Here is a 20,647-nt window from a genome sequence, read left to right on the forward strand (position 1 = left end):
ACGTCTCTATCTCTCTCATCGGCACCGTTTCATCCGTAACGTCGCGTCCAAGTGGTGGATCCTCCGCTGTCGGAGATCGGCGTCCGAGGGTGAATGTCGAGTGTAAGCGCAGTGATGCGCGGGGAGTGAACGTCCTCGTAGGGCGTAGAGTTCAGATTACGTACTGATAGTTCACTTCGTATTTGAAAACTTACCGATAATAGATCTCGTATCGATATTGCACTGGAATTGGAGCGCACCCGTTGTTTTCGGGCAGGATAGCTCGTTCATGATAGCTGCAAATCGATAGACCGGCTCGAAAAGATGATAACGTGAGATTTTGGTCTTCGACTGGCTCAGCTATCATTTATAATCCTGAAAAAACCTTTATACTGTATGATCACACACATATATGCCAGTAAACCGCGTTACAAATCCATCACTCATTATATGTATAGTATTATTTTATGAACTTTATCCGATTATTTTGACTGCAGAAAATAGATAACAAAAAAATTTTGATTAAAGTTTTTTTAATTTGTAAATTATTGAAACTTTGTTGAAATTTAAGGATTTCTTTAAGTATTTTTAATATTTATTTTACACATGCACATATTTCTTCTTTTAATAAAACTAAATAATTTAATACTATAATAAGGATTAAGACAAATATATATACACAATCATCAATATTCAATACATTTCTATCGAAAATTCAAATAAATGTCTGAGGAATATATATATATACATAATTAGATACTGTAATAATATTTCAACAAAAAATGGTAACTTTATCACGCAAGAAATATAATACAGTACAATGATAAGATATTAGAAATTAAAATAAATAAGACGTATAAATTTAAATTTAATCCATTTTCTTAATAAATTTTGAAATAAAAGGCTTGATTACGAAATAAAAAAATATATAGGTTTCTTCTTATCCATCTATTTTCTGCATTCAACTGACGAAGGAACGCAAACAGTATCATAAGTATTTTCTAGGTAAAATTACAAATATGTAGATATATTTTTCGAGTTAGATGATTGAGAATACATTTGTAACATAAGATTTTTTGCCCACTTTTTGAGCCGAGCTATCGAAGTGGCGTCGACGTGAGTCCTATTGGACCGTGCTGAATGCATCGAGTTACGAGGAGTGTTCGAGAAGTAGCTTTCATCGTGGAATTACCGCAAATGTACTGATTACTTAAATTAAATCTTTCAGCCAAGAGATGCTTTTTAGGCGATATTTCGGATTTTGAGCATTGACACAATTAACGTTATAGATTCGACATAATATTTGTATATTTATTATTATATATAATTTCCGGGAAATTATGAAAAATGCTTCCTGGAAGGCGTGAATGAGAAAACACCAGAGTTATATTCAACGGGATTTATATTTAAGGGATATAAAAGATTAAATAAGAAAAATATTGCGCAGCTGTAGTCAGTTTTTGTTGAATAACGCTGCGACATTCCGTATATATACTGTGATCGGCAGTTCGGATGGTGTTTTATTCTCTTTTGATAAACGAGGGGATAACGTGCCTTGAGTTCAGTATATGTATATATGTAACTCGAAGAAATCGAGAAGCGTAATTTTATTGTCATGCTGCTTATAGAATAAAGTACGATATTGTTCCTGAGAGGTACGAACTAGTGATCTCTTCTGTCCTGTTACTTTTCTTCCGACACTCGCCAGTGCAATCGTTTTTCCGAAACCCGCGAAGCATCGTATTATTTCTCGAACACCTCTCGACATTTTCTACACGTAATTAAAAATACTTCAGGAAGGGCCGTAGTCCTAAAAGAGAAAACGCAAGAACGACACGGCTTATAGTCTCGCGCGCAACAACTAGAATGTTTTTCTTGTGTGATAACAATCATGCGGACACTCTTTACCGTTAAACATCGATTGAATAATACAGCGAATGATTCCGAGAGAAAAAAAAAACAGTCACAGTTGAAGATACTGTTAATATTGTAGGTTTAACTCTTTGCACACGGCAATGCTGTTTTACACGTCATTATCCTTCCTGCGATTGAAAAGGAAGATCTTGTAAAAAGAAATTTGAAAAATAAAATTTAGTTAATAAAAATAAGCTACTCTCTTCTCTTCTGTGGCTAATTAAAAGAAAAGAACAGAAATTATTTCGTAAAAGGAATTTATATGATAATTACATAATTTTGTTGTTACGTGTGTACAATATTATTATGTGCATATATATAAATAAATCATAAGATTAAATGACATAATTGTTCATTCTTGTGATATATTTTTTCAACCTATATCTTGTCATTATTCGAGTGTAAAGAGTTAAGTCAGTTTATCTGTCAAGAATAATTTTGCATATTTTAATCAAGGAAAACTGATCAACATTAAGCAATATATACGAGAAATTGAAATGGATACGATTATGTAATTGAAGGTATGAATGGTAAAGGGCGTCAATTAAACGCGATCGATCGTTCGATTAAATCGGACGGATATCTTAATCCCTTCCATGAACAAATTATTTGTGAAATGTATACCCGAATTGATTTATATATTGTTTACAAATATATGTTGTACAGACTATCCCAAGTTCACTGTTTTTTTCCTTTAATGACATTTAACAATATATTTTTTGGTAAAAATTTGATTTAGTTTCTCCTCGAACTGAATTCTCCTCGAAAAATTCAATAGAAACATCATCTGCCTTTCTAATTTTTTTACCTTCAACCTTATTATGTCTTATGACATTTTCACTTATCAAGAAGAAAACTTTGAAAATTTTTCGGACTGTGTCACTAATAACAGAAAAATCAGTTTAAAAACAACTAATCTCTTCGTATTTATGTGCTTTTCGTAAAATGAGAAAAAATGAGATGTGCAGTGAATTTGGAACAGCTTGTATATAACGTTATTAATAATTGTCTCAGAGTAATTTGAAAGGGAAGTATTCCCGCAATGTGTATATAAATTTTCTTGGTCCTATAAAAAAAGAGAAGTAATATGCTTTTTATACAAATATCATTCACCGAGATTTCAGAATTCCGCTTTTATTAATTTACGAAAGACCCGAGATGATAACTAAATATTAATTCTTATCATCCAATTTTTCAAATAACATAGTCGAACTGAATAAACTTTATCTGACATAAAAATGATCGACTTATTTCTCTGTCACAAAATAGTAAATATTTACATGTGATCAGATATTTATTGTATAATTTTTAATATTTTAACAGTTTGCGCTATTTTTATTATATATTTTTATTTTATAAAGACACATACCTACACTAGAAGGAAAAATTATTTTTTTAATTAATTTTTAATTGAAAAGTTTCCGTTAAATCTTTATTATTACATCCCTGCAAAAGTAGATAGACATAATTTTAAAAAATTGACGCGAATTCAGCTTGCAAAATTAAATTTTTGATTTTCTCAGCAATCCGTTAAAAGTGGAATTTACGCTATTCGTCTTCTTTTCATTGTTACCATTTACTAATATTATTTTGCATTTTTTATAATTCAATTCGAATTTAATATGACATTTTATTTTTTATGAAACAGTTATTTAAAATCATTAAAAATGACTGAATCTTTAGAGAACGATTTGAACATAAAATGTTAGAATTGAGAAAAGCACAAAAAAGGATTTATCTTCAAATCAATGCTTAATTTCGAGCCTCAAAAAATCATAACACTACAGAATGAATTCTTGTCAATTTTTAAATTTTTTGTCACTGTTTTTTATTTTACAAGACTGTACTAAATGTATATATATATATATATATATATATATATGTGTGTGTGTATGTGTATATATATATATATACGTATATATATACATATATTTCCATTCTTGCTATATCTCGATGAAATTTTATTCAATATGCATAGACGATTAGAATATAATTGACGTCGAGAAATTGTCTGTCCATAGTACTTCGCCTCGGATAGCCGTTGTCTTCGTATTAAAACCAACGGCAGCTTTCCGCGAAAGGTAAAAACTTTGTAAAAAAAACAAAAACATAACTTAGATTAAACTAGGCTTTTCTCGTTGATACTTTCAAGCTTATGTAGAACTGTTTCTTAGGATTTTCAACAAATTTGGTAAAATAGAATAAAAACCAAAAGAATTTCATACGATAAATTCGTTTGGACTGAATTATTTGAATGTCCGCATCCTGTTTCCAATTTTCATCCTCCGTTAAGAAATATAAAAAGGACTACTTACGCGAAAAGTGTCTATTGTTTTCACAATAGTGTCTAATTATTTACAATAAAAAAAATGATAGGTAGAATTTCATTTAAACGTAAATAATTAATTTTTACCATATTTTTTTATTCAATTATTATATATGTATAATAGAAAGATGTTTATACGCTATTAGTGTTCAACAAAACTTGTGCATACATTTTCATTCAATTTATATCATTCAGAAGACATAACATATGATATATAAAATAATTAGATATACGTGTTGCCCTATGTATACGGTTTTATATACGTACTTATTTCAAAAAAATTACTTTTGAACTAATTTCGAGCACTTCGAAATCGGAATAAATAAGATTTGTTCAATTTTTTATCCATCTTGATTAAATTATTTAATAATTTATTAATTATTAATAAATTAAAATAAAATTAAATTAAATAATTTATTTTTAATTTAATTTTTAATATATATTCTTATTTTAATTTATTTAATAAATATAATAAGTATTAATATCATAATTATCATTAATTTATGAAAAAATATAAAGATAATTTTGCGAAATAAACTATTAAATATAAATTATATCTTAAATATATTACAGTTTATACTGAAAAAATAAAAAATATTTTGTCTTACATTCTATTATAAAAAAAGAATATTTTTTAAATGCTATAACATGAAATGTTTTTCATTATGTTTTGAGAATCTTCAAATTAGTTCAAAAATAGAAGATTAAAATTGTTTTGTTTCTGAATTTCGTAAAATTAAAAATGAAAATTATTAGAGACTCGAGTCGTTTCGAAATATGGTTGGAAAAAAATTTCTTTGTCACTTATATTAATTAAAACCGATTTTCATTTTTATTTATGCTTCACGTACACCATCAAAAATAACATAATGCAAAATAACATGAACAACAACAAAATCTATACATGTATACAGTTTTCATTATAAATCGTATAAATTTTACATTTGTTCATGTAATTTTCAACTAGTGTTTTTTTTACAGTGCACATCAATTATAATACAAAATTATACTATATTAGAATTAATTGATACTATTATATAATGCAAAGAAAATGATATACAAAAGTGTAATTTCTCATTGAGTTTTCGATTCAGTTTGTCTGAACGAAAAATTACACTGTTATGAAGCAAAACTAGATGAATGTATCAAAAATGTGTTTAATAGAATGCAAAATAACGTTTCAAAGTATAAGAAATTCTTTAGAATCCCTTTTTGTCGATTTTTATCCTCATATAGATATTGTAATTAAAAGTTTTTATTGGGCAGTTTTAAATTTTGCAAATTTAGAATTGAAATAAGTTTAGTAAGTATTATCTTTACATAAGAGACGTTTTTTTTTTTTCAAATAGATAATGAAGAAAAGAGTTTATTTTTAACGAGGTTGAATTGTTCGTAAACGCATTTACATTGTTATGCATTTAAATAAACTTCCTTATATAAAAGATAGAACTTAAAAAAATAAATATTTCTCCAAATTATTACAATATGATTAGAATTTATCTACAAAAAAAAAACTGGTTTAAAATGTTCAAGTGAAAGATCTACAAAATATTGTTGAAACGCAGCTTTGACAAACCGACACATTTTTTTTTTATGAAAATAAGTTATTCACGCATTCCTTTTTTTTACGAACACATGTACTTGAATGCTCGCATTCGTAATTAACATTCATACATGTGAAAATATTAAAAAATTATTTATATTATAATACAATATCAGTATAATAGTATCAAATATTTAACAATTTAGGGAGTGCAAATTTTTTAATTACAAATAAAATAAATTATTTAAATTTAATAGTATAAGATAATTTAGTATTAAAATAACATTTGCTAATATTGATGCTTGGCAATCAAATCAATATACATATAGTATGTACATATATATATATATAAATTTGATATATTTTCTTTTGACTTAAAAATATAGTTCTCTTACAGTTTTTAAATAAAATAATACACGTTTATAACATATTGTAAGATATTTTAAAAGTACTATGGGATGTCTTATTTCTCTAATTTTTATTTCTTGATTCCAATAGCAATTTCGATGAAAATCATGAGAAACATAATCACATGAAAAGAATTCGTTTCTTATTGAATAATGTCGAGTAATTATCGTACAGAACATTCCTGTTATTAATCAGTTTGCCTGTCTCGTATTATAAACAATAGACAAAGCGAATTTGGACCATGGTTGCTAAATTTACTTATATCCTTCTCATTAAATAAATTCTTAGCGTGATTATCATATAAATTGCCAATTGTCAAATCTAAATGTCAACATAAACAATAATTGGAGCACTTCTTCGAGACTTCTCAACTTAGAGATAAGGATTCAAATGAAATTAAAGTAATTACACGTGACTTAACCAGGCATAACGTCCAGAACATACAGGTGGAATATTAATCACATTCAGCAGATTTACATTTCCATGAATTTCAAACACTAATTCAATCTAAATATTATATATCAATCAATTAATCAATTTCAAAGGATACAGTTATAATTCCTAAATCAGTAATCTAGATTTATAGTTTCAAAATTTAATGGACTAATGATTATCAATCCAGTGACACAAACTTGAGCTCAGTGATCTTTATTTTATCTTATAAAAGACATTTTGAATAGGAAATTGTTGTCACTGAAAGGACAATAATTTGCTTTAAGAAGGCATTGATTTGAGTAATCAATTGATATATGTAAGATGTTAACAATAACCTCGCATAAACTTATATAAAAAACGAGATCAAAGAGTAATCTAATAAATCGTTTCTTATATTATAAATAAAATTAAAAGCTTGCAACCTGTACTGTATCACTTAAAAATACAATCCAGCTTTTTTCTCTTTCCTCTTTATTTATCTCTTTTTTTTTTTAATCATTCATTCGTTCATTATTCACTTTACTTATCTATTCTGAATATGTTATTCAGTTAGTTTATAAATTAGACTATAAGGCATGAAAACATATAAGTAATAGAATTAAAGTAATAAATAAATTATTCAGTTTCCTTAATTTTCGACTGTGATTCTTAAATCTATGACTTGAATTCTATGACTTATGTTCTGTTTCATGTGCTATAATCTTAATAAGAACTTAGCAAAATTCGTGATTCATCATCAACATATTTAGGGATAATCACATATTGCATATGGTCATAATTCCATAAAAAGTTAGAGTAATAAATAAAAGATATAAAAAGAGAAATGCTCACGTAACATTTTACAAAACATGACTCTACACCGCGGCGTATTTTTCAAGTTAGCACCTTCTTCTTCATGTGGATAAGTACAGCCGATGGTAGTCGTTGGCACCGAAGGCGCAATTACATTTGGGACATTTTCGTTGCCGCGTTTCGTAACGTGTGCGTAAACAGTCCCAGCAAAACACGTGGAAGCACTTGGTGAGTACGGCATCTTTCCGCTTCACCTTACAAGATGGACACGTTAAAGTTTCCTTGTACTCCCGCAGCTCTTCCGCCATTACTTCATCCAGGGTTTCAGCGAGCTCAATCTTTTTCATACGCTCGACCTTGCGCCTCAGTTGCGCTATTTCTTCCTACATAATTCATATATTATTTCTATCAATGATGGTAACCAAATACACTAGCAGATACTGTCATCTACTTTCTAATAGTATATCAAAATTTGCATAAATTATTAATTAATATAAACAAGAAAATAATTTTCAGATGTTTTATAATTAATTTTACTCAATTAATTAAGATATAAAAAATTTAGAATACAAAGAAGTATTATAGCTACTACAGGATTATTAATCATTATACCTGTAATCTTTTAGTTTTATATGCTTCAGCTTCCAAGGAACTTGTTTTCTCGGCTACAACCTGTTGCGCTTCCTTCATTTGGGAATGATATTTCTCTGTAACAAAAATTGTATCAATTTCTTGCTTGGAAATAATTACTTAACTTTTATTAAATCATTTACCTTCACTTATTTTTCTAACTAATATAACAATAGCTAATATATGTTGTAAACATCTTAATATATTATTTATGATTAAAAAATTTATATAATTTAAAATCTTAATTTAATGTTTTTGCATTTGCACAAAGAGTCTTACCAAGATGAAGTTTGAGGTCAGCTGCAGATTGTGCACTCTCTATCGCTTTCCGTTTATGCATCTCCATCGCCTGCTGTCTTAGCGCCAATTCTTTTTCTACCGTAGCGAGAGAGTTTTGTAAAAGACGCTCCTTTTCTTCCAACTTTCGTACAACTACGTTGGCCGCTTCCACTTGCGTTGTTAATGTAGATACTTGTTCTTTCAACACATCCTTCTCTTCTCTTGCGAGTTTGTGCAATTGATTACTTTTAATCCTTTCTGTCATGAGTTTGAAATTTGCGTCATCTTTCTCACGTAACTGCTGTATGAGTCTAGAATTCTGCTCTTGCATATCCTCGAACGCTTGTCCCGTCACTTCCATCTCATTCAGAAGTGCTTCCTCTTCCTGCAACCAAATACAATTCTGTTCAACGTTACATTTCCGTTCAATGTTACATTTGGCGTATACTATCAGATTCTGTCACCTATTTCCCAATATTAAAAATTGTTTAACATTATACATAAAAAAATCTCCATAGTAATTATTTGCAGAAATAATTGCTTAACATAAATAACAAAATAATTCTCCAGTTAGATCTTTTATAATCAATTCTACTTCCAATTAATTAAGGTTTAATCTTTTTACAAAATATAGCGTGTGTTAAAGTTAAAAATCATAAGAAAAGTAAATGTAATCTACCTGTTTTTGACAAGCAACTTGACGTTGTAATGTGTATGCTTGTTCTTCTAATTTCTTAATTTTTATCTGTGCATCTTCATCAGCTAATTTCTTACGTTCCTCACGTTTGCTTTCCTGAACACAATAAAATTCACATTGTTATTCGAACAAAAAAAAATCTTCACTAAGTTGAATCAGTAAAAGTACAATAAGTATTTACATAATGTTATTAATATCAAAGAGCAAAATATTTTGATCTTCATTCAAACTAATTATTTTCTTGAACTAAATCGCAATAGGTGATCAAATACATATACATGCATTGCTTATTTCATTAATTTATCATTCTATACATTATTATAAATCATTATCATATAGTAATCTAGTAATTATAAAATATATTACTTGAATGAATAACATACTTGAATCTTTTTAACTTGCTGTCGTAAATCCTCCAACTCTGCTCTCGTTTTACGCTCTGCAGCCATTAACTGTACTTTATCCCGCTGCTCTTTTCCAACACCTTTGTACATGTCTAATAAAAGCTTCATTTCTTTCATCTCATTCACAGCTTTTCTACAATCAAATATTTACTTTTATTTTCTAAAAATATATAGTCAAGACAAAAATATTAATATTTTATTTAAAACACTAGACATCTTCGCAAACATACTTAAGTTGTGCTTTCAAATCCCTCACGAGTTCCGATTCTGCCATTTTTGCGTCTTTGGTGCGATGTGCAGGATCCCGATGTTCAGTTTTCACAGATTCTTTTTTAATATCCTTCTCTCGTTTTATGTCTTTCTCCTTTTTTAGAGTTGGCGAAGTTAATGTTAAAGAATCTGGTGTATTTTTATTGCCTTCACCTTCTCCAACCTCAATTGTTTCTACCTCTTCATCAGCACCCGATTCTCTCTTTATTGTAACACCACTTTCTTCCTTTATCTATACGTGTATATAAAAAATTAATAAGTATTAAATAAAATCTCATTTTCAAAATAAAATAGTTCAATTTATTAATACTTTTACAAAAATTTTTTTCAGACTATATATATATATATACACACACAAACAAATGCATAGAAAATTAATTTAATTACATGGAAAAAAGTTGCTATCTCTTAACTTATATTTATATATTTGTATCATTATACCTGTGTAGAACCTGGCAATGAATTTGAAGCATCTTCTTCTTTTCCACTACCATCTGAATTATTCCCTTCTTTATTTTCTTGCGACGTTTGTTGCCCTAATTTAGTTGTCAATTCCTCTACTTCCTTCTTTAACTAAAAAAAGTGTGATGAAAATAAAACTGTTATCTCTATTTTACAATTAAATAATATACATATATTGAGTGATAATTTATATTATATTTTATTCTGTTATTAAGGTAATATGTAGAGAGCGATTGACTTTTAATCGATAGGCCGTGAGTACCTTAATTATTATTCCATAGGTATGTACATGACTCGATTTATAAAAGGTCATTAAAGAATTAGAGTCGAAAGAACTCAAAAAATTTGAAGAAACATCATATTATGTTCCAATTAGGGGGGTACGAATATATATTCAATAAAGAAGAATGTTTTATGATTGCTAAGTTTAAAAGTTTTAAATAAAAGAATATAAGATAATACACAGATGTTATGTAAATAAAAGTTGATAATTATTTTTAAAAAATTAAATTTTGTAATAAAATGAAAAATAAGAAAACTAATTAGAAAATGGTATACTATATGTTTTTGTACACACTCGAGGTATTTCAGTAGAAGTTTCTTTGTATTTTCGCTTGTACCGATGCACTTCTCCTTTTAATTGTTGATTATGATTCTGAAGAGAGGTTATTAAGTGCCGCATTTCTCGATTAATCGGACCTGTCTGTTCATTGGCAGCTAGATTTTGTTCAAATTCAATGCGAAGCATCTCGTATTCCTTGCGCAATTGTGCTAAAACGTCTTCGAGTTGTATACATTCGCCGCGCAATTTTTTTTGAGCCATTAATTCTTCACTCTATAAAAAGATTTAGAATAAAAATAAAATGTCAATTTACATGCTTGTAAGCACAATATTTGAATATACATATATAGGTCTTACCTCCATCATTTCAATGTGGCGCAGATGTGCATTCTTGCTCGACTGCAATTGTTGACGAGCATCATCCAATTGTGTTTTTAATTGCATAGACTCATTATATAATACGGAAAATTGTGATTGTAAACATTTGTACTCTGTTGTTTCCACAATTACTGATTCGGGAAGTTGCCTTATCTACAAAAAATGGTAAAATTTAGCTATTTAGCAACCGCAAAGTTAATTAGATTGGAATACTGTGATATAAATAAAATTTAGGAAATAAAACTATTTACTTACATCCATTTTCAATTTTTCTACTTCTTTTAAAGTATCACGATGTTGCTGATGCAATTTGTCTAATTCCTGTAATCTATTATTAGCTAATTCACGCGTTTCTTCAAGTTCTCTTTGCATGTCATCAAGCTGTAAATAATATGTATCTATATTATAAATTGAAGAATAGTATTGTAATATTAAACTCAAGTTTATACTCATATCTTTAAATAAAAAAATAAAATTTTTACCTTAGTCTGAGAAACACTAGATGCAACTAAAGTATTCGGTTTGTTACTGCCTTTCTCGTCAGTGCCATGAATTTGTTGAAAAGCTTTTAATTTTTCGACTGCTTCTCCAAGATGATGTTCCAATTTATCATTTCTCGCTCGTACTTTATTCAATTCGTATTGCAGATCGTCGACTTGATTTCGCAATTCTGCTGCAAGCGTATCTTTTCCTGTTATTGTATCTTGCAATTCTGACATCTATGAAGAAATATCCAAAATAAATATTGACATTTTCAATTATCAAATAAATTTTTTTAAAAACTCAATGATATTACAACCCAATTCGAGTTTTGACTTTCTAAACCAGGCTCCTTTCTTGAAACTTCTCAATAAAGAATAAACTATAAAGAATAAGGCTCGATAATAGTAAATTAAAAAAGATGATATAACGGGCAACAAGCCAAAAATAAAATTATCACAAAATAAAACAAAGAAAATATATTTAAATTAACAGACATTTTAATACCGATCGGGTCATTCTCAATGTTAACAAAATTATTCTGAATATAAAAATCTAAACGGAAATTTACATGAATTATTATTTTAGTTTAATAAGTATAAAGTTTAGTAAATTGGTGTTGTTTGCTGGAATGCTTGTGATAGTGTAGTCATTATTATTCTCATCCATAAAGTTAAGGCTAAATCGAGTAAGATATTTTTTTTTGTATTGAAATCGTTGAGTACTCGCAAAAAACATAGGCAGCATTACAACAGTACAACAATTGAACAAATGACATCTTGTTAGAGCAATTGTAAAAAGAATAAAAAATGTCCTATTTTAGAATTTTTCAATAAACATTTGTAGAAGAGAATCAAACCGGAGCTAATTATAAATCTGACTCTCGCATGAAGTCATGCGGCATTCCAGGTAAGGTGTTTACTGAAAGCTTGTAAAATTCCCTGAATATTCCTGGATTTTCTAGGTATTTTGTTCAATATTCTAAATTAAAAGAAGATAATTTTTAAATGCAACTCTGAAATAAATTGAAGTGCTAGTAACAAACAAACTATTGTAAATTAGTAGAAAAGCAGGATTTCACGAGACTATATCTATCATTTTCTATTTAGAGTTGTGTAAAACTTATAGGATAGTACAGAAAAGAATCACTATAATATTAGTAAGCTACTCTCTTCTGCTAAGTATCTTTTACTGTTACCTGATTTTTTAAATCAAAATTCGTGAGACACACATATAAAAACATATATGAATATACATAGATGTATATGCAATATATATTGCTGAACTCAATTACCAACATTATGCATTACCAAGTACGATGATTAAAGAAACAATATTATTAGAAAGAGATAGAATAAGTAAATTCCAAAAATATCCGTCAGTATCAATAAATTCAATAAAAATTCGAGGTAATTTTCTTAGATAGTAAACACCCTGCTAGGATATAATTTTATGTACCTAATGATAATTTTTTAATAATATTTAAAAAATATTCATAATAATTTCCCTTTTCTTCATTTCGACTAACTTTTAATTTATTTATTGACAAATAATAGCTCTACGTATATAATCAATATAAAATGTAAAAAATTATAAATAAAACAAAAAATCAATTACCTTCAATGAGATAGTGTGGTACTTTTCGTGCAGTTGTATATTTGTTGCCTGCAAATTTCTGTTTTCCATTTGTATTTCCGCATTGGCACGACGTACGACTTCGTCAATGTTCGGCGTCTCTTCTGCATAATACACAATCATTTATAATCACTTCAATTATTATAAAAATGTGTGATTTTTTGCTATATATATATATATATATATATGTCTTTTGAGTTTATACAATTTTGAGTTACATATACGTCCATTAAGTTCTTTAGAGATTTTGTGGAAAAATTTGAGTTTTATTGCAAATAAAAACGAGATATATATGTCAATTTATTCGAGTATATTACATTAATTTGGAATCTAATAAAAATTCTGGATGTAACTTACCACCATCAAATTCTCCTTTGAGCGCAAGAGTGATTTTCTCATTTCTTTGAGATAAACGATCAAATGCCTGTACAACTTTAGACACAGCTCGTTTTGATACCTGTACACGGTTCGCTAATTTATCATCCAATTCCTCTTTATCCCAGGAAGATAATTGCATTAGAAATGATGTCGTAGCTTCGCTCTCATCTGTAATTAAAAACAAAAAAATTTTATTTTTAATTTATAGCAGAAAATATTGTTGAACTTTTACTTTTATTTTACACTTTTTTGTAAAGCTTACTTTTATTTTCTGATTCATCGGCAGTTTCGGCATCAAATCTTTGTAATAATACACGTATATCTTCATTGAGTTGATTCCAATATCGATTAACTACATTAAGTACTGCATCATCCTGCATTTGACGTTTCTCTAATTGTTCAATACGTTGTCTCAATTCAGCTTCCATCCTATGCCTTTGCTCTAATCTCTAAAATAAATGAATTATACATAAAAAAGAGTGCATACTAAAAGTTATATAATATTGTAAACAATTTACATATAATTTATATATAAAAGTATAATTTATATCAAATTATAACATACTTTAAAATCTTAAATTATATGTATATATGTATAGGATGACAATTGAAAAACTAAAATCTAAATCATTTATTTTGTAATAAAATAATATTAATATTAAAATAATAAAAATTAAATATTATTCTTAAAAAAATTTAATGTTTTATCTATTCTCAATAAAAAATAATATCATTTTGGTTTCAACAACTTTCTACATACTCCTAATAGCAAATGTCATCTTGTATAAATTATATTTTTATATATAATTAATACAATTTTAATAAAATTATTTAACAGTATAGAATTGTGTAACTATATTCTTATTTGAGTTATTTCTTTTATATACAATTATGTACATCACGTTATTACAACTTAACTCTTACCTTTATCTACAATTATATATATCAACTAATTAAAAGTAATAAAAGTATAAATGCAATGTAAACTTTATGTACCTGTGCTAGTTTTTTGTTTTGAAACTGTAAAACTTTCATATCCATCTCTTCGAGAGTAGATATAGGTCCAATTAGAATTGGTTCAAATTGCACCTTTTTTATAGGTGGTTGGGAACTGGAGTCCCCATTATCTGGGGGTCGTTTCGACATCTTTGTACGCAGTGCTGTGTCTGTCAAATATAAATAGTAATAAAATAATAAGTAATTTACTTAGAACATTGAAATATTTTTATTAAGTTTATGCTGCTTAATGTGTTTCCTGGTGCATAGAATACCATATAAATTATAAAAAGTTACAATACTGGTTTGGAATGGAGCTAATTCCTACATGTGATGTTGTACATCATATTTACATCAAATTAAAAAAGTGGTATATTTACTCCAGATCTCAATGTAAATATAGTACAATAATAAATTCAAAAAAGGACAAGACTTCTACGAGGTTATGTCTAGAACGAGGAAATCTACATAAACGTTGCAGGTGAGTCATCAGTAATAAAAACATTAATGTCTAATCTTGTCAACATGTGACAAGAACGATTTGAGAAGTATATGCGTATAAAAACAAGATATAAAAACAATCTTATATCAAAGAGTCGATGATTCCTAAGATGTCGTCTCGTTTTTTCATGCCTACAATGTATGTAGCCAGTGTAAAATTGTAAGTAAATTGAAGTGGAAACGACGTATAATCAGATTGGAATTTGAGATCGTGCTGAGAAGCACAGGGGCTCTACCATAGACGTTACTAAACCTTTTCAATTTTCGAAGCTCTGAAGAATTTAAACAAGCGTAATGCCGTTATTATTGATTTCGCGCGCGCGAGCTGGCTTGTGGGCGCGGGTATACCTTGGTACGAGCAATTAAACTGCTTCCGCTACTCTGTTGCTACGTCCGCCTTACACGATTTTACGTGCCTCGCTTCCACGACCTCGCTGCTACGACGTCATTCTCCGACAAACTGTGCCTCGTGAGTCGAATCGGTCGTCGCGGACCTCTGCATCTTTCGCGATTTCATGGACGAAAATCGTGGAAAGAGTCGTTTAGAAAGCACGCCAGTCCGTCCGTTGATCCTCCTGCCAACCAGCCAGCAAAAATCACCGTTACGCGGCAGGTCGGAGCAATTCGGAAAGCCGGGCGCAGTCGATATATCTACCCGTCGGTAAAGAAAATAATATGCCGTGTCGATCGACACGGCAATTGTGATAACAAGAGAGGTTGATAATATAGAGCCTCTTCAAAGCTGTTGACCACTGTTGACATTAGTGATACAAGTTACCGTTAAAGGCGCTACTGGGGCCTACCTACTGCAATTGGAAAAGTTAGGTTACGGCTTGTTTACAGTGGTTACAGCAGTTTATAGGCTGTGGTATTTGTGACACGTGTATATGATCTCTTAAAAAACTTCTACAAGATTTTGATTATTCTTTGAGAAGAATTGTCAGGAATTTGACTATTTTTTGAGAGCTATTATTTTTTTTTTTTTTCGGGTTCTTGGTATTATCGTTAAACATGAATTCAAAGAAAATAGCTCTGTCAAAAAGTATATTGGAAATGAAGGTAGGTTGGAAAAGTTTGTAGAAAATAAAGTATTTACAGCAAATAAGCTAATGTTATTTTGTCAAAATGACAACAAATAGCGTGTTCGTTGGGTTGTTGCATGATAATTGCTTGCAGTTCATGAAACGGACAAAAGACAAAGTGGAAAAAGAGCAGTTTCAAGAAGAAGGAGAGGAATACTTCGGCAGCGAGCTTACATCACGCATGAAAAAAGCATCGTGAGTACCTTCTGTTATATTTTCTAGATAGCCTTATACCTGGATTAATAATTATGTAAATTAAAATAATATAAGTTTTTGGATATTTTGCATCTTAAAATATATTTATTAAGATTGTGATATTTTGTTGCTTCTATTTTATGTTTAAGTGGAACATTTCTTTTGGAACCGAGCTATATTTTCTGTGAACAACTTGGTGATGGTAGATTAAGTTTTCGTGGCATGAATCCAAATATAGAAAAGATAATGGAAGCAAAGGAGAATGCTAAACGAGCCAATGAAGATTTGAAACAAGAGACTGATATATCTGATGAACAAATGGCTGTTCAATGGACGAAAATGCGAGCGAAGTTTGATACTGTAAAAAACAGGCATAGAAAGTCGCAACATATAAAAACAAACGATGAAGACGAACCATTAACTAAAAAACCAAAATTTTTGAAACCTACAGAATAAATTTGCATTGTAAATAATTGCATAATAATTATGCACATATATTTATATTAAGTTAATATATTGTACATACAGTTTGTATATTTGATGCACGCATAAATTTTTATCTGATAATGCTTGAACTGATTATTATATTATTTTAATATAATCGTTGAAGATCAGTTAAATATATTAACTAAATATTATTTTTTTAGTAGATAATAGTTAATAGTTATTACACTTAAAATACATAATTTATATTTTCTTTTACAAGCTTCTTTAAGATTTTTCAAGATGAAAAACTTGGATGCATTTAATTTTCACATGTAATTTTCTTCGCCATGAAACCTGACATGGCGAGTAACTTACGAAATGTTTCAACGCAAACACCGCCGGTGCAATCCTTCTGCATTCCTTCTTGCCAAAGCGTATCGAAGCTCTCTTCTGAAAATTCGAAACCGACGTTCTCAAATATGCTTCGTATTTCTTCTTTGTCGCGTATCTATACAACAGATTTGCAAATATAAGTTAATGTTTTTACAATATAAATAGTGTATAATAATATGATGGAATAATATAGATAAAATAGTATAAATTAATATTTATATTGCTAGGAATTTTGATGAATGACAAAATCTTCAGATTTTATAACTTGGTATAAATCATACTGAATTAAGAGTAAAAATATTTAAACAATGGATTAACTAAATGCGAGATCAAAGGATTTACCTTGAAAAAATCTATATGTGTCAACCCGTATCTCGTAAATATGCTAGGCGATATTAAGCAATGAACGGAGGTTTGATCACTTAAGTTTTCCTTGTCTGGGTGTAATCCGGCGCGCGGTAACATTGTTCTCAGAAAATCTGATCTTTCAGATGGAAGTCCTGCCGTACGTACTTCTACAATATAATATAATTTCTTATAATTCATATTTCCAATATTTGAAAAGAAATATTTTTAAGATCGAAAGATATAAAAAGTAAATCCTACTTGCGCTATCAGTTGTCTGAATATTTTTTATGCTGTCATTATACGTAGTACAATATGGACTCGCCACTGGTGCTTCTAAAATAATATTCTTTAATATCATTTCTGTGTTACCATTAAATTAAAATTACAATTAAAACTGGAATGCGTTTGAAATTATATTATATTAAAATTAATTATTATAATTATCATACGAAGATGTGTCATTTGTGATTTCTCTAGTTCAATTTTGAGAATTAGAATATTACAAAGATTATTGGTTAATTACGTTTAATTGTTGGTAGAATAGGTAAACTGCGCTTCCAATTCAAGAGATTCAGCATTTCTTTATAATTAACATTTCCATCTGTGCGTAACTGTAACGTGTCCATTAATGGTATAAGGAACTTCTTGTTTGGGTATATGCGATACTTCTCGAAAATCAGAAAAACTCTATCTTCAGGTAGAGTTCCGACACATTCCTGCATTAAAATTTTATAACCATTTCATAATTATAAAAATATGATTTATAATGAAATGTGATTGTATAATTTTGTTAATTTGATTAACTAGTATCTCATTATATTTAAATATAAATTTATAATAAATTAATATGAATTTTTGTTATAAAAATAGTTAATAACCGTACATATAGGGTATATGTACATATCATATATTTAGATATATTAATAAATATGTATACTTTGATATAGATATATGTACTTTGTCCAAACAAGAAAATTCATCCTCTATGTCTAAGAATGGCACTTCACGCTTTTTGAGTTTTCGACGGAAATCATTTAAATCTTGTAGACATTGCCACCAGAAAAGCACTGTCTCATTCAAATCGAAACCACGTAAAATGTCAGATACATTTAATTCATCTTTGACATTCTTCCTACCGTGAATGATATCTACATAAAGATGCGACGTTTCTGGATCTCTTGAATTATAAATTAGTAGTTATTCTCCACAATAAGGAAACTGTCATTTTTACTGTTAATTAATTAATATCTGTCCGTTATGTATAAAAAAAGAAGAAGAAATTACATTCTGTATTGATACAGTTTATTAAAATTATTTAAAGTTTAATAAGTTTAAGTTACATCATTTTACAGACTGACAAAATTTATGTAAATAAAATCTATGTGTTAAAAATAAAAGCTAATATAAATATAATCATAGTAATAACAGAAAAGTAACATATAATTATAAAAAATAATAAAAATTAAAACTATTGTATTTAAACTTTATAACAATTAACACATTTGTATCTATCTATATATTCACGAAAATAATTTATTACATAAGAGATTTTTTGCCATCTTTCTCTTGTCATTTGGTACTATAAATTGTACAGTTATTACAAGACTATCAATTGCTGGTTCAACTGATATTACTTGACTTGTCCGACAAAGGATCTAGTACGTTGTAAGAATTCTGCTTGTTGACTATTGACTAAAGTAACCGGTTCGTGATTAATCCACGTCAAAATTTTTTTAATTCGAGACTTCGATTCCTGACTCTTTGGTGGTTTGCCAAATCTGACACATTTATCAAAGGACTTTTTATAACTGTAAAAAAATTCCGATTATATAGTATAATGACAGCTTAATCTGTTCAGTCTCTATTTGCTTGGCCAACTATAGTCTTATTGACATCTTATCAGGATATAATGCATTATACTCTCTTGTAATTTGTTCTCCCGGCTCATAATGATTATGTGATTTTCGGTACCAAGAACGTGCAGTACTTTCTTGTATCATCGTATCCTCATGTTCAAGTATCTGTTTCATAGTCGGTTCCATATAAATCTAACTGAAAATTAATTACAACGAAAGGTTAATTATATCATTACGTAACGCGCGTGCGTAATGGTATAATTTTTAAATTAAAATAAAAAATTGGAAATTTAAATAGTTGTGCTATAAATTATTTTTTTTAACGTACGAGGAAGAAACGCTTAAATTTTTATGACTTTAAAACTGCGCTATTTATTAATATGCAATATACTGTCTTTCACCATGCTGTCTGTTAATTTAATGTCTTGAAGTTAATTCTTTCACAATTATGGAATTTTATTAAATATTTTTTATTAATCAGATGTAATAATTTTGTAACAGAAGTAGTTATACATTTGACATGACAACTTGTAATATATATCTTTTATGATTGTTGCATGTAAGTAATTTAATTGTATTATTGTAATTAATTGTATTTAAAATATTAATAGTTGTAACATCATATTGAATTGTATAGTTTTCTATACAATATTCAAGCACAATGATAACGACGTCAATTTATATATACTAATTGAGACTTGAAAAGGATCCGAATCTTGGATCGAAACGTTGTTCCTATTTAAAGATAATAACATTTCAATTTAACCACACACCAACAACCAGTGTATACTGACTCGATAAGGCATTCATCATTTACTAGGATTTATTCAACCGAGTCAATTTATTAATTTTTATGTTTTATATACTTTATTAATATTACATGTGTAAAAAAAAAGGATTAATGTGTGAGTACTTCTTCTTTTTTATGCCTGAAACATCATAACTTTCTTTTTTTTTAATCTCATAACTTAGTATAGATTAAAAAAATTTTAAAAGACAGAGAGAATTCTCAAGGTAACACGAACTCAATGAAACTTAATAAAATTGTTTCTCGATACTTCGACTGAGATAGTATATTCTATTGCTTTTCAGACTGATCACCAAATCAAAAGATTGTCTATATACCATGTTTCACACAATGCGCGATATCGCGTAACGGAATATGCCTGGTTTTTTTGCAATGGAACGGAATAACGCCCCAGCGACGTAACATTATACGCGAGGGATATATCGAATGAAGTTGTTCGGTTGGTGCCAGCTTTTTTTCCGCGTGTTAAT

The 20,647-nt window shown here is 28.6% G+C and overlaps 4 protein-coding genes across 6 annotated transcripts; 1 reads left to right on the forward strand and 3 right to left on the reverse strand.

The window, feature by feature from the left end:
- Positions 1 to 7,297: 7,297 nt before the first annotated feature.
- Positions 7,298 to 15,582, reverse strand: Bre1 (E3 ubiquitin-protein ligase Bre1). Of its 3 annotated transcripts, XM_018538811.1 has the most exons (16): positions 15,418 to 15,582; positions 14,569 to 14,738; positions 13,835 to 14,021; positions 13,552 to 13,740; positions 13,177 to 13,298; positions 11,562 to 11,798; positions 11,335 to 11,460; positions 11,059 to 11,232; positions 10,717 to 10,974; positions 10,119 to 10,250; positions 9,638 to 9,909; positions 9,387 to 9,540; positions 8,986 to 9,099; positions 8,307 to 8,709; positions 8,010 to 8,104; positions 7,499 to 7,780 (listed from the first exon to the last, which is right to left on the reverse strand). In XM_018538811.1, the coding sequence occupies exons 2-16, from the start codon at positions 14,716 to 14,718 to the stop codon at positions 7,499 to 7,501; spliced, it is 2,895 nt and encodes a 964-aa protein (XP_018394313.1). In that variant the 5' UTR covers positions 14,719 to 14,738; positions 15,418 to 15,582. The 3 variants fall into 3 exon arrangements, with proteins under 3 accessions (XP_018394314.1, XP_018394313.1, XP_018394315.1); XM_018538812.1 differs by lacking the exon at positions 15,418 to 15,582 and having other exon boundaries at positions 7,298 to 7,780; positions 14,569 to 14,718; XM_018538813.1 differs by lacking the exon at positions 15,418 to 15,582 and having other exon boundaries at positions 8,307 to 8,691; positions 14,569 to 14,718.
- A 496-nt stretch (positions 15,583 to 16,078) lies between these two features.
- On the forward strand, positions 16,079 to 17,120 carry Mpp6 (M-phase phosphoprotein 6). Its single transcript, XM_018538832.1, has 4 exons — positions 16,079 to 16,128; positions 16,246 to 16,346; positions 16,496 to 16,811; positions 17,053 to 17,120. The coding sequence occupies exons 1-3, from the start codon at positions 16,081 to 16,083 to the stop codon at positions 16,800 to 16,802; spliced, it is 456 nt and encodes a 151-aa protein (XP_018394334.1). The 5' UTR covers positions 16,079 to 16,080; the 3' UTR covers positions 16,803 to 16,811; positions 17,053 to 17,120.
- On the reverse strand, positions 17,059 to 18,171 carry LOC108773110 (EF-hand domain-containing family member B-like). The gene is made up of 4 exons (XM_018538831.1): positions 18,037 to 18,171; positions 17,772 to 17,846; positions 17,508 to 17,680; positions 17,059 to 17,280 (listed from the first exon to the last, which is right to left on the reverse strand). The coding sequence occupies exons 1-4, from the start codon at positions 18,137 to 18,139 to the stop codon at positions 17,092 to 17,094; spliced, it is 540 nt and encodes a 179-aa protein (XP_018394333.1). The 5' UTR covers positions 18,140 to 18,171; the 3' UTR covers positions 17,059 to 17,091.
- Positions 18,172 to 18,415: 244 nt separating this feature from the next.
- On the reverse strand, positions 18,416 to 19,777 carry LOC108773109 (uncharacterized). Its single transcript, XM_018538830.1, has 4 exons — positions 19,698 to 19,777; positions 19,434 to 19,565; positions 19,148 to 19,321; positions 18,416 to 18,690 (listed from the first exon to the last, which is right to left on the reverse strand). The coding sequence occupies exons 2-4, from the start codon at positions 19,553 to 19,555 to the stop codon at positions 18,417 to 18,419; spliced, it is 570 nt and encodes a 189-aa protein (XP_018394332.1). The 5' UTR covers positions 19,556 to 19,565; positions 19,698 to 19,777; the 3' UTR covers position 18,416.
- Positions 19,778 to 20,647: the final 870 nt, after the last annotated feature.

Source organism: Cyphomyrmex costatus, unplaced genomic scaffold (assembly GCF_001594065.2).
Source record: "Cyphomyrmex costatus isolate MS0001 unplaced genomic scaffold, Ccosl1.0 scaffold199, whole genome shotgun sequence".
Taxonomy (NCBI): Eukaryota; Metazoa; Arthropoda; class Insecta; order Hymenoptera; family Formicidae; genus Cyphomyrmex; species Cyphomyrmex costatus.